This window comes from Cyprinodon tularosa, unplaced genomic scaffold (genome assembly GCF_016077235.1).
Source record: "Cyprinodon tularosa strain WSP-4 unplaced genomic scaffold, ASM1607723v1 ctg70, whole genome shotgun sequence".
In the NCBI taxonomy this organism is placed as follows: Eukaryota; Metazoa; Chordata; class Actinopteri; order Cyprinodontiformes; family Cyprinodontidae; genus Cyprinodon; species Cyprinodon tularosa.
In genome coordinates, this window is record NW_024039452.1 from 703950 (window position 1) to 717724 (window position 13775).

Sequence of the window (13775 nt, forward strand, 5' to 3'; positions counted from 1 at the left end):
AAATTTTTCACACATTATATAGAATTAAAAATATGGGTGTGATAGTTATTTTTGTATGGGTTCCAGCGCATATTGGAATAGAAGGAAATGAGAGAGCAGATAAAATAGCAAAAGGGGCAATTCAAAAACCAATTAGCATTAAAGTTAAAACAAGTAAAGCTGAAGGAAAGAGTATGGTTAAGGAAAAACTGATGGAAAAGTGGCAGAAAAGGTGGGATGAAGAAATAACAGGAAGATGGTTTTATAAAATTCAGAAGAAGGTTAAAGAAAGAAGAAAGGGAAAAAGAAATAGAAAAGAGGAAAGAGTGATAACCAGGATAAGATTTGGGCATACTGGACTTAACTACTCACTTTTTAAAATTCAAAAACATGCAACTGGTAAATGTGAATATTGTGGAGAATGGGAAACAGTAGAACATGTTATTCTAGAATGTGATAAATATGAAAGAGAGAGAAGATGTATGATAAAAGAGTTTGAAAGTATTAAGGTAAAATTTATGTTAATAGATATTTTGAGGGAAAGTTTGGAGAGCAAACATATACAAATAGTTATTAGATTCTTAAAGAAAACTAAGATATTCAGTAGAATTTGATAGAGTAGACATAAGAGGGAATGTGTGGATGATAGTGATGAGTAGAATATAAATATGGATGTAAGTTTGTTTGTGTGGGTTGGTAGGTGTATGTATGAGTATATATAGATATATATATACAAAAAGAGCGTTAGACCAACGAGAGCCACACTCCATACCAGTAAGTGGCGGTAATGCTACTATTAAGTTTGTTGCCAACCGCCAATAAACACAACAAGAAGAAGAAGAAGAAGAAAGAAAGGAAACAGATCTCGATAGCTAAGATGGCGGAGGAAAAGCAGGAATCCTCACAGGGAGACATCGAGGGTGAGAAAATCACTTTCTCTTGCCATGAACAACAGGCTGCGCCTTTATTTATCGGACAGCTGCAGCTCTCAGTGTTGCTGCTGTCCTGCTGAGGGTTTTATCCGTGCCTGTGTGCGCTGCTAGCATGCCTCGTTAAAGGCCACAGCTTCTCTGTTAGCAGCAGCAAACTGCAGCTGCTACACAAAGAAAGACCGAACCGCTGCTTCAGTCAGGCGCAGGGAAACAGTCCATGAACCTTAACACGTGTTCACTCTAAACTGTAAATATGTAAGAATTAGAAATAAAAAGTGTGTTTTTCCTCCCTAGGGAAGGTGCTTCGTCGTGCCCAGAATTTGTTTTGTTTTCGCACAATTCGAGTTAGCCGTTTAGCTTCCCGAGGAAAAACAAAGATTCACATTAAATGTTGAAATCATCTAATAAATATTGATTAAAATTCTTTATATATCCACCAACCGCTTTTGTTTTTTTAAATTTCCAGAATGGTGTATAATTATGTTTCTATTAATTTAAATTCAGCACTTTTTCCTATACGATATCACAACCATCCAACGTGATAAGACGTTGAATAATAACATCCCCGTGTTTTAATGATGCAGATGAGATAAAACTATAAATACAAAAACATGAGATTATAAAATGCAATAGAAAGTGTCATTTAACTTTGAGATTTAAATAGATCTGTGGACCCTGACCCCTTGTTCACATTCATTTTTTGCCAAATCATCACCAGAACCACAAAGAAGTCCCCCACCAGAAAGCTTTACAGGGGCTAACAACCAGGCTAATATACCTTCCTCATTTATTTATTCATTTTTTTGCTATTAAATCATATATATTTATGTTTTAGATGTTCTTGTTTTCGCTGTTTTTCAGATTTAATGTCAAATATATGCATCATGCTTTTTACCATATGCAGCAACTTAAACTACAGGATACACCAACTGGTTTATTGGCCCAGGATATGGAAAATTAAATCATTTTTTCAGCCTACCATCTACAATCATTATTTTATGGTTTCTTTCTAAAGTCCCTGCTTAGTTTTTATACAAATGATTCCAAAACCAAAGTCTGATTTGTTTGTTCACACAACAATGACTGATAAAGCTTAGTCTAATTCCAGAGCTCTCATTCGTGGTGTAACAGTTAGGGCTGCAACTAACTAAATTATTTTGCAAATCGATTAATCTATTGATTAATTTTTTTTCTATGAATCGATTAGAGAGTAATCGGGTAGACAGAGGTTCCTTTAAGAAGACGTTTTATTAAACTAAACCAGGTGAAACTAAAACTTTTCCACTTGATCATTTCTCGATACAGCATATTGACAGACGAAAACGTGTTTTATCTTAAACGCATAATGTTTATATATATAATTTTTACATTTTTGGGATAATTAGTGCTTTAAGTGGGTCAATGTCAGCTAAAGGCATGTTTTACTGTCTTTACTCTCCATTTAACAGTTAATTGATTACCAAATAGTTAACAATTATTTCAGAAATCGATTATTTTAATCAAGATTAATCTGATTAATGGTTTCAGCTCTAGTCTTCATCTTCATATCTTTGTGGATATGAATAAATAACTGAACAAATGTAATAAAATCAGTTAAAAATATCAATTTATCATGAGCGATTATTGAAATAATCGTGGCCTTAGTAATTAAACAGTTGCAGTATAGAGACCCTAAAACATGCCATTGACTGAAGTAATAATCCCCTTAGAGCAGTACTTAAGCCAAAAGTACAAACAAATGTCCACCATTTACAAGGATGATAAACCTGTTTTTTAAAAACCTATGTCCAGAATTTAAGTGTTATAGTTTTAGCTTCACACAGTGTAAAGTCTGTAAAGAAGTTGTTTATTCAGCATGTTTTGCAACCCCATTTATAATCTTTTAGTCACTAGTTGCAGCTTATTGCCTGTATTTAAGCGCACCCTTCAAAATAAAAACATCAGTTGGTTCTTCCTGTAGAAACCTGAAAGGAATATTTTTTTTTTCATGTTCATATCATGTCATCTCTGACTTTGGCTGACCTTGATATCGTCTTGTTTTACAGGAGTTAATTGCCTTGCCTATGATGAGGCTATAATTGCTCAGCAGGACAAGATTCAGCAGGAGGTGAGGAATTTTTCATTTAGAGGGAATGCCACTGCAGTGCATTCTGGGTACTTGGCACCTATCTGCCTTCTATGCTAAATCACAGTGTACTTGAGTAGTGGGAGTGAAAAAATGGAAAGAACTGGGAGAAAGACGCACAAAGAAGGAGACATGAAACAAACAATTGTTTTGATTATCGGCAAAGGGATTGACAATATTGGCTAAAACCTTATTTTTAAGATGCAAGCACTATAAAAGCCTCAGACAAACTACCACAGACGCATATATGAATCTCTGAAAACAATGTTACCATTTCTATTCACCTCCAATGTATAATCTTAGAAATTTGCCAAAAAAAAATGCTCCTTAGAAGAAATGTACATCAAACCGGGTGATTATCTTTCCCTTTTTATCGTGAGGGACCGAGCCAGCCAAGCATGAGGACACAGTGGTGATTGTCAAGAAAAATGGGGTTTATTTCCCCAAAGTAACAATAATCCAAACAAAGGTTTCAGGTTCCTTAAAAGAGGTCAAATGAACAGACTAACTCAAGGGCAAAAAAATATCAAGCTCAAACTAAATGAACAAACAAAACTGACCTGACACACAGCAAACAAAGGGGACTTAAATACTGGCTGATCAGACCAGACTGACACATTGAGGAAGAGGTAGGGAGAACATCTACACCAAATTAACAAAAATAACTAAACAGTTAGCTTAAGGATTAAACTTAAATGACAATAAATAAACAAATGATCAAAATCAGCAAATCCCAAAAGCAAGAAGAAGAAATTATGCCACATTTTGCCAGTTGATGGCACTCCCACAACACCAGAAAAGAAAGCACAAAATATATTAAGCATTTGACAAAATTAAATATACAAAAGTTAACCAAATGTGCACTCTACAATTGGAACTAATGTCTTCAATATTGTCAAAATAAACCAATACATTTATGCTACTGTGTATTAAAACTTATGAAAAAGTGGTTGTGTGTGGGGATACTGACCATGTGACTATCACACTTGTATTTCTCAGTAATGGGTTCTTGGCTCTGTCAGCTTCTGTCTTCTTTATTGACTTTCATATGTCTCAGCTGAGTAGACGAACACACATAAACCTAAAAGTCTATGTTCCCACTGTAATAGATGAGTCTACGTATGACTAGCTCTGAACGTACACAATAAATCACACTGTAGAAAACATTTTATGAGTTTTTTTTTCTCTCCCCTTCTCTTTCACCCATCCCACAGCTACTCATCTGCTCTTGTCTGTTATTTGATAAAAGTTTGGCTCATTTTGAATTTTTCATTCCAATTGGGGAAAGAAAAATCAGATCCCAGATTTATTTCTTAGTTTTAAACCTGGCCTTTATTTGGCTCCATCCGTCTTTCATCTCCCTGCTGAAGAGCAGCATCCCCAGAGCATGATGCTGCTAGCACCGTGTTTGAGATGGTGTCATCCTAACTGTCAAACAGAATCTGTTTAAAGATTAAGTGAACCAAAATATATGTTGATTAAACGTTCCATGGATTGGGAAAGGCAGACATGGCTCCATCAGCTGTAGTTTTTTTACTCTGTGAGTCTAAGTTAAAGACGGTGTCAGGCAGATGGTCTTAGCAGGGCATGCATCAAGATAACGCGTATTTATAGCGCTGACTCCAGGTCCTTAAAGACTTAATTTCCTTTTTCCTTTTTGGGCTCATTAAGATTAAGCATAACCGCCTTATTTCAGCATAATTGTCTACATTTAAAAATGCACTTGGAAGAGTCATGGTTTGTTTATTGGAACGGGTTTCAGTCCTGAACCAACAATTTTTCCATTTCAGAAAATGATGTCATTTTAGAATGATTCAGGGGCTCATTATAGACTTATGGACAATCCACGCGAAAAACGAGCCGCCTGTCACAGTGTGTGCAGCATTTGTGCTTAGCACAAACGCCAAGCTGACACCATTACGCTATCCTTTTGTCCATAAAGTGCACATTTGTGAAGTGCAGGACTATTAAGTTCTCCTGTGAACAGAATATCCCATCTAAGCTGTCAATTTGACTTAGACTAAGTCTAAGAATCTCTGTAATTCTTCCAGTCACCATCGGGCCTTTGGCTGCATCAGTGATCAGTGACCTCTTTGTTCGGCCCGTAAGTCTAGATAGACGGCCTTTTCTTGGTACAGTGAATGTTATGCCAGTACATAATTAAAATGAACAAGCTCAAAGTTCAGCCCACACAGATGAAAAGCAACTAGCTAATGTTCATAGTTCACTTTTTCAAAAAGTACTTTACAAATTTAATCAAAGCCTCTTCATGCGATCTTAGAGCATAGTGCTGACATTTTTAAGCTAAATCGTGGGATTTCTCTAAATGTTTACATGTGTGAAACCTTGCCAGCAAGAGCCGCTCATCATCTTGTCCACGCAAATCTGTCCATCGAGTCACAAAATTTCCTAGGTGCTCTGTGCATAAATTCTGCCTGCATGGAGTCCGCTCGGAGGAACGTGGAAGCCCAAAATGACACAATTTGGCTGCACAGACCTTACAGTTAAGGGTTGATACTAATTTTCACTGACTCCAATATGTGTGCAGATCGCAAACACTAACCCGCTGGTGTCGGACAAACAGGACCTGTCAGTGCTTCAGAAAGAATACGCCGAGGATGACGCAGTTTACCAACTCAAGCTCAAGGTCGGTCGGTCAGCAGCTGGTCCCAGGCATCCCCAGGCTGCTGAATTATCTCTGTAAAATCGTTTGAGTGCTCAGGTTGGTCCTGGTAGGAGTAATCCTATGTTTTCTGTCGCAGGACCTATACAAAAAGTATGCATACATCCGGAAAACACGACCGGATGGAAACTGCTTTTACAGAGCCTTTGGCTTCGCTCACCTGGAGTCCCTGCTTGAAGACAGCAAAGAACTTCAGAAGTAAGAGGCATAATTCATGCTAATGGTGCTAAAGTGTTTATTAATGCCGGATAAATTCCCATTATGTTTATCTGACACCAAAGGGCTCAATTTTAACTTAATAATGTCTCAAAGATACTTCTTCTTAAAATTCTCAAATTTGTCATGAATATGAGTTTTTGGTTCAGTTTGTGATTCCCCCTCTTTAAACGGATGCATTCTACTTCTTTAAGAGGTCATGTATGTTTCTGTGGATTTCCACAGTTAATTAAGTTATTTTTGGTATGTTAGGTTCAAAGCAGTTGCAGCTAAAAGCAAACATGACCTGGTTAACGAAGGCTTCACTGAGTTTACCATTGAGGATTTCCACAACACAGTGAGTAGTAGCGACATCGCTTCATTGCCTTTCACTCTTCTGTGGTCTGGTTGGAGCGGGAGGAGTTCTAGGATTGATAGAATACTAAACCTTTTAAAATAGATACTGATCAAGAAATAGTTGATGCTATTTTTACTACAGCAGCACACGGTGCGCTCCGTTTAAGAAAAAAACAAACAAACATAGATGTAATTTTATTAGGGAAAGTCCAAGGAGTAGGAAAACATTCAGGCATTATTTAGAAAAAGTTAATAACTTCACTTCCCTATTTGGCAAAAAAAAAAAAATCACTTGTAACCACTTAAAATTATATAAGAACCTTTAATATTAAACTATTTATATATATTAAAATAAATAAATGGTCTCAAGAAAAAAACACAATAAATATTCTTTAGCATATTTTGTTTTTTATTTACTTCTAGAATATGTCAAAATGTATTTATTTTATTTAAAAAACACATTTCAAGATAATACATGCTTTATTAAACGGTGTTATATTTTTTTTTAGAATTGATTTGTTTTTTTTGTAAAACTACTATATAAATAGGGACGTCCTGATCCAACATTAATATCAGATCATCCAGCATCTAAAATCTCCATTTTCATGCTAAAATAAAAACTCTCCTTTTCTTAAAGTTTCTGTAACTCATTGGTAAATCTGTATGTAGGTCATTTGTTTTCATACCTTCCGTTGTTGACTGTGTTCCCTGTTTAAGAAATATTAGTTGATCTAACATCCTACAGTATAAAATAAGTAATGCAGGAAGGATTGAAAAGCATGTTAGCACGGTAATGTAGGCTTGAGTTCCTTATCTGACGCATGCATATACACACCAGGAACCTTTAAACTAAAATACTGAATTACAAAAAACATTTAAAAAACAAACATATTTTATTGTTGTATATATATATATATATATACAACAATGATCAAACATTATACTGGGCAAGTAAAAATTGTTTGGGCAAGTGGTAAAAATCCTTAACGTCAACCCCTGTTAAAAAAAAAAAAAGAAAGCTTTTAGTGAGGCAATAACTACTGCTCTAGAGAAGTCTGTGTCATAAAATTCTATTTATTTAATAAAAAAAAAAAAAATTTCTATCCTTTTGAGTAAACGGCTTATTTTAAGGAACATTTCAACAAGAAGGTATCGACAAGGATCATGTCCTGGACAACTTATTTCTCAAGCTCCATAGTTGCATTGTTATTCCTAACCCAATGGTGACCAGAATGCTGATGAAAAACATTTCCATTTTGTAAAAGCCACACTTTTGAAAGATTAATATTTTCTTTATCTTCTCCCTATCAAGTTCATGGACTTGATTGAAGTATGTGAGAAACAGCCAAGCCTGCAGGAGCTGCTGAACTCTTTCAATGACCAGAATATGTCGGACTACGTTGTTGTTTACCTGCGCCTCCTTACCTCAGGCTACTTGCAGCGAGAGCACGGCTTCTTTGAACACTTTATCGAGGGAGGACGTACCATCAAGGAGTTCTGTCAGCAAGTAAGTATTTCTGGGGGGGGGGGGGGACATACAATAAAGATAGACTTCCAGAAAGTTCACCAATCAGTAGTAGTAGTTGGCTGATTCTAGTAGCATTTGCTTCTCTATAAACTCTGTGATCGATCTAATTTTCAACAAATTCTGATTTTCTTATGAATACAGCATATAAAACATAAAAAAATTTTTTTTAATGAAGCTGGAAATTATGCTATTTTATAGTCAAAGACACCAAAAGCTCTTTGGATCTATTTTCTAAATGGTGCGTTAAAAGGCTTTGTTATAGTTGGAGATTGGCTGAGGAACGTTTTGACGTCACATTTTGTTCCACATCAAACAGAAAGCTTCTTTGTTAAAAAAAAACGTTTTACCTCTTTAGAATCAGGTGATCCTAATGAATACAACTATCATGTCAATTGTAAGCCAACTATACTCCACAAACACTAATGCTGCGTTCGCACAGCATGCGCTTTGAGCAGCAGAAGCAGTGGGTTTACACGAGACGTCTACGGTTAAAAGGGAACGCCGTTTTTTTTACATTTGGCCCTTGATTTTACGTTATTACATCATATTCTACTCACCCATATAAGTCTTGTCATTTGGAGCTGTTCTGAAGATATTCCATTAGGTTATATCCAAGTAACGTCTTCCTATGGGCAACGAGTTGAAGGCACAAACTAAACTGTTCATAATTTATTCTTTATGGTACGCCATCATTTGCTGCTGAAATCGCATCTTGTGTGAACGTAGCGTTATAACTTATACTCTGTCATCAAATTAGATTTTATTTTTTTTCACCTCTTACCTTTTTTTTTGTTTTCTGGCATCCCAAAACACAGTCTGTCCTGCCATAAATTGGCTCATTTTGTCAGTGATGGCGCAATCTTTCCAATAAAGATGCGTGTGGCTCTTGGTTCAGAAGCATCCAAGGTAGACTCACTTCAGCTCTGTCAGACGTTTTTTAATGTGACCATGCAATCCAACAAACTTTCTTTCCTCTTGATTAAGACGCTTTATTTTCAAAAATAAAAACAAACTTAGATTTTCTTACCCCAATATGACGTGACAGGCAGATCATATCGGCTCATTTCGTTCCTTTTTTGCCTCTCAAAAAACAACAATAATCAAAAGCGGTCAAAAACTGTATGGCTGCGCTGACTGAATCCAAGAGCTCACCCGGCCCCAACAGCCAACACCAATATAATCCAGGTGCTGCAGTCACCTGTCCATAATGAAGGGGCGGAGGCGAGAAACGGCGTAAATTATGCACGCAGCAAAACACAAATAATCAAATTTATAATTTCATAATTAAGTCAGTCAACTCATACTTCAAACTAAAATATTTCATGTTCATATATATCATACCAAAACCAGACAAAAATAGTAAACTAGAAATAAATATTCAATCATAAATCAAGCATTTGGCTCCAACAGTCAATAACAGAAAAGTAATATCCAGTTGTATTTTCCATTAAATTAAATCGCAGAACACATGAAATAGAAGACCTTAGCTTCGAAATGAGATGCACCACAAGCATGTGGGATTGATATGAATATTTTACTGGCCAATGGCATGTGGGTCTACAATTTGGTTGTGCAAAAAAAAGGTGGGAGCTAAAGAGTTATGGCTAATGCTAACATCACTAACGGATCCCCAACATGTGCCAATGATTTTTAGCTTGGAGCCAATATTGCTCTATCTTTTCCATTTACATGATCAGAATGACACAATGATAATAGATTCTGCAGGTTTTCATTTTAAACAACAAAAAAAGTCTATTAACGAATCAAACAAAACATTTAACAGTTCCTCATGATCTCAAGGCATGGATACCGAACGCACCAATGAATCAGCTGTATCGGTCTATCTCTAATTCTAGTAGACGTATCTTTAAACAAAGAATGGTTTCTAGTTTTGAAGCATTTGATAAGTGCAGAAACACTGAATTTGTAGTATTTTACTCAGCTGATCAATAGCCGGAGACGATTAAGAAAATTCCCATTAGGACAACTAGCTCCAACCAAAAACACCTAAAAGTTGTTTCTCAGGGAAAAATGTGCCGTTGGGACATGGAGCAAGGATAGAGATGCTTTAGTATGTAGTTGTTAAAGAAATGTTTGATCATATGAGGTTCATTACAAATGTCCTTCCCTCCTTTTTTAGGAAGTAGAGCCCATGTCTAAAGAAAGTGACCACATCCACATCATTGCCTTAGCCAAGGCCCTGAACGTGTCCATTCTGGTGGAGTACATGGACAGAGGTGAAGGAGGAACTGTCAATCACCACGTCTTCCCTGAGGGAGGTGACCCCCGCATCTTCCTGCTGTACAGACCCGGCCATTACGACATCCTGTACAAATAACACTCCTGGACCACATGTGAAAACGTCCTGCTCAAGCTGTGCTCCGCAGAGGTGCATTGAACATCAACTGCCACGTTGGTTGAAAGTTGCATCCAAGTCTGCGAATATTCTAATTTTATTTGGAAATAAAAAAAAAAATGAAATCACATAAGTCTCATCTACCCCTCTTACTTCCAAACCCCAAGGTTACCTTCCACTGTCAATGAAATGGTTAACAGAAAATAGGTAGAAAATAGAATTGACTCCAGCCGTTTAGATGTACAGGTTTTTTTTTTTTCTTTTGTGGTTGTAAATGTTATCTTCTTGCTTTGTTTGATTCTCTTCCTTTGTTACACTGCAGTTCATTGAGTTTTATTAAAGCAATTTACATCTTGTCTGTTGCCTTTTCTTTACCTTGCAGATCCTGCTCATTTAAAATTATGTTACAGAAAGTCACATTGTTTTTCAGAAAGTGTTAAATTACAATTAAAGAAGATGCATATTTTCAAAGTAAATAGTTAAAATTCAGGGGGATTTTTTTATTTTTTTTCAAGAAAAGATGTGATGGGTGTATTAGTAACCTTTGGCATTTAGAATTATTTTCAGATCTGTAGTATTTAATTTGTACTTAATAAAATGAAGTACACTGCAAAAAGTTGAAATCTAAAGTTTTTTTTTTTAAATTGACGTTTAAAATAAGACGAAACAATTGCATAGTCTTATTTCAAGTAAATACTATCTAATTATCTTGTTTTAAGAATAATATATACTCATTCAATTGGCAAATTATCCAACTTACCCACTTAAATTAAGGTTAAATACAATAAGAATTTTTTACATTCTAGATTGTTTTTCAAGTGTATAAGCTGCAATATATTATAGTTTTGCAGTTATATCATAAAATATTACTATGATAAAATCTACAGAAAATGCTTGTTGAGCAGTTTTAAAACTGGGAAATAGAATGCAGTTTATATGAACCCCCTTTAATAATCTATATTTATTTAATAATCTTACAGAAGAAGCAGTTTATATATGTATATATCATTAGATTTTAGACCTGTTTGACAGATAATTGACAAATTAAATAGTATGATCATGTATGTGAATATTCGTGTGATTATTAATGTAAAAGAAAGGGGGCATCTTATATGAAGACATTTTTTTCATAGAATATTTTGTCATTAGCGGCATTTAATGTGGAGTTGGGCTTTTTCATTAAACGTGAGGGGAACAGTTTTTTCTTTCAAATAAAAAATGACTCGGGGGGGATACATATATATATTTTGTATATTTGAACTATTGTATTTTTAAATTTGGATAAGTTTGTCCTCACATAAACTTATCGAAGATCGTAAATATTAATAAGATGTTTTCTCAAACACAATTTACTGGACTCATCAATAACTTCCATTCGTGGAATTCTAGTCAAAGTGAGACCTCTGTAGGTAAACGGTGGAGGGAACAGCCAACATGTCTGCTCTTACAAAGTCTTTCACCTTCGCCTGCAGAAGAATATTTTCCCGGAATATAAGGCAGCATTCATCTGTCACAAGTATGTCCAAAAGTGGACTCGCCCGTTTTAAACCTCGTTGTTTTAGAATAGTTCAGTCTGTAGTTGTGACGCTAAGCTAACTAGCTAAACATAAGGTTGTGTTGTAGACTTGAAAAAGGTTTCCTGTTGCCTTTTAGAGTCAATCATAGAATTGATGGCTGTTTTAGTCATTAGGTTTTATTTTTGTTCAACTATTGAACTACGCAGAATATAGAGATGACCCCAGCTTTGTAAAAATGAAAATTCTGACCTTGATGATTTCTATGTAGCAACTACAACCCTAATCCTGTTTGGATTATTTTTTATGATACCTTTCTCTTATATCATCCAAAATAGGCAGTTATCCTAAACAATTGCTATATCGATACTTTAAGATTTTATTCCCTGTTCTCCCATTCTGCAGCATTTGTTAAGCTATAACTTAATATTCTGTCAGCTTTTTCCTGTACCAGCTTTATCTGTTCCTGTTAAACTGTGACTCCATCCTGGAGAGAAAAAGCAGCTGGATTGAAATCTCAACATCTCTGTTCATATAAAACTTGATGGACGCACGTTTAAAATAATGGAAACATTTCAATACAGAAATCTTTTTTTTATTTTTTATTCTTCGCTGTAAAATAACTAACTCCATTAGATTGACTTGATCTAACGGAGTTACTCCGATTGCAACCATTTCTCTATAAAACTCTGGTTTGTATCTGAACTTGTTGACAGTGTTGTAACTAGTTGTATTTTTTGCATGAAAGTGAAAACTATTTTACATTTTTTATAACTGCTTTCGGTTTATCTTGAGCTGAACACTGAGCCTGGTTCTGCTGGAGGTTTCTTCCTGTTAAAACTGAGTTTTTCCTCTCCACTGTCGCTACAAGCATGCTTATGTTGAGGGATTGCATTCGAGTCAATTAGTTGATGCAATCAACTGGTTTTCCTTAGATAGAAAACTTTGAAGCAATCTGACTGGATGATCTTGTGAACTGTAAAGTGCCTTGATATGACATGTTGTGAATTGTCACTATAGAAATTAACTGAATTAAATTAAATTTAATTTATCTTCACCCATTTTCCCATCGTCTCTTAGCAGCTTTTCTTTCTCTGTTAAAGAAAAGCCTCTGGACATTATACCTCCACCGCCATGTTTCCCCAAGGGAAACGTGGTTTTTCCACTTTTTTCAGTTTTGCAGAAAAAGATCTGTTATGCATTAACGCCAAAATGTTGAATTTTGCTTTTCAAAGCAGGTTTCTAAACATTTATACCTAGATTAAAGCAAGAGATGGACTCGTTTCTTAAAGTTCTTAAAAGCACCATCCAAAATTATTTTTTTCTAAAGGGTCGTACCATGGCAAGACTATTGCTAATTACTGTACCTTTTATTGTTATTTGTCTAGCTGAACTGATGGAAAACATGGATAAGAAGTCAGCATGGGATCGCTTCTACTCTGAGACCAGCAGCAGGAATCCCAACTTTAAAAACTTTGAGTGGTTCTTCGGTTTCGATGCTGTGCGGGACTTCATCATGCCCCTTTTACAGACTGCATCGCTTCCACCCTCTCCTCTCCAGGTTCTAGATATGGGTTGTGGCACCTCTGCATTAGGCCCCTGCATCTACAGAGACTCGGTTCTGCCTGTTCGAGTCACTTGTGCCGACATCTCCCCTGTTGCTGTGCAGCTGATGCGAGAGCACCTTCAGGCTAAATCCATCAAGCCGCTAAATGTTTCTTCTCACATTGAGTTTTTAGAACTGGACTGCACACAGCTTGACCGACACTTCGCTGCTAATAGTCTGGATCTTATTGTTGACAAGGGCACCATAGATGCTTTGCTCAGGTCCAAGGAAGGAACAGAAAAGGCTGCTTTGGTGTTGAGACAGTGTCTCAGGGTTTTGCGGAGCTCAGGATCTCTGCTTCAGTTTTCGGATGAGGATCCTGATGCGAGACTTGTGTGGTTAGAAACAGCTATAGGGGATCAGGGGCTGGTGGCGGCAGATGTTGGGGTGCAGGAGGTGGGGATGTTAAGGGGTGTGTGCTACTACTGTTACGAAGTAACCCCTCAGAATGATGTAAATAAATAAATGTTAAGTCATATGTATCTGCTTGCCTCATATTT

General features: G+C 36.1%; 2 protein-coding genes across 2 annotated transcripts; both read left to right on the forward strand.

Annotated features, from left to right (window-relative positions):
* Window positions 1-792: 792 nt before the first annotated feature.
* LOC119772168 (ubiquitin thioesterase OTUB1-like) lies at window positions 793-10511 on the forward strand. Its single transcript, XM_038268493.1, has 7 exons — window positions 793-899; window positions 2957-3018; window positions 5585-5683; window positions 5799-5917; window positions 6188-6272; window positions 7584-7778; window positions 9940-10511. The coding sequence occupies exons 1-7, from the start codon at window positions 857-859 to the stop codon at window positions 10135-10137; spliced, it is 801 nt and encodes a 266-aa protein (XP_038124421.1). The 5' UTR covers window positions 793-856; the 3' UTR covers window positions 10138-10511.
* A 1025-nt stretch (window positions 10512-11536) lies between these two features.
* On the forward strand, window positions 11537-13751 carry cskmt (citrate synthase lysine methyltransferase). Its single transcript, XM_038268469.1, has 2 exons — window positions 11537-11671; window positions 13058-13751. The coding sequence occupies exons 1-2, from the start codon at window positions 11590-11592 to the stop codon at window positions 13738-13740; spliced, it is 765 nt and encodes a 254-aa protein (XP_038124397.1). The 5' UTR covers window positions 11537-11589; the 3' UTR covers window positions 13741-13751.
* Window positions 13752-13775: the final 24 nt, after the last annotated feature.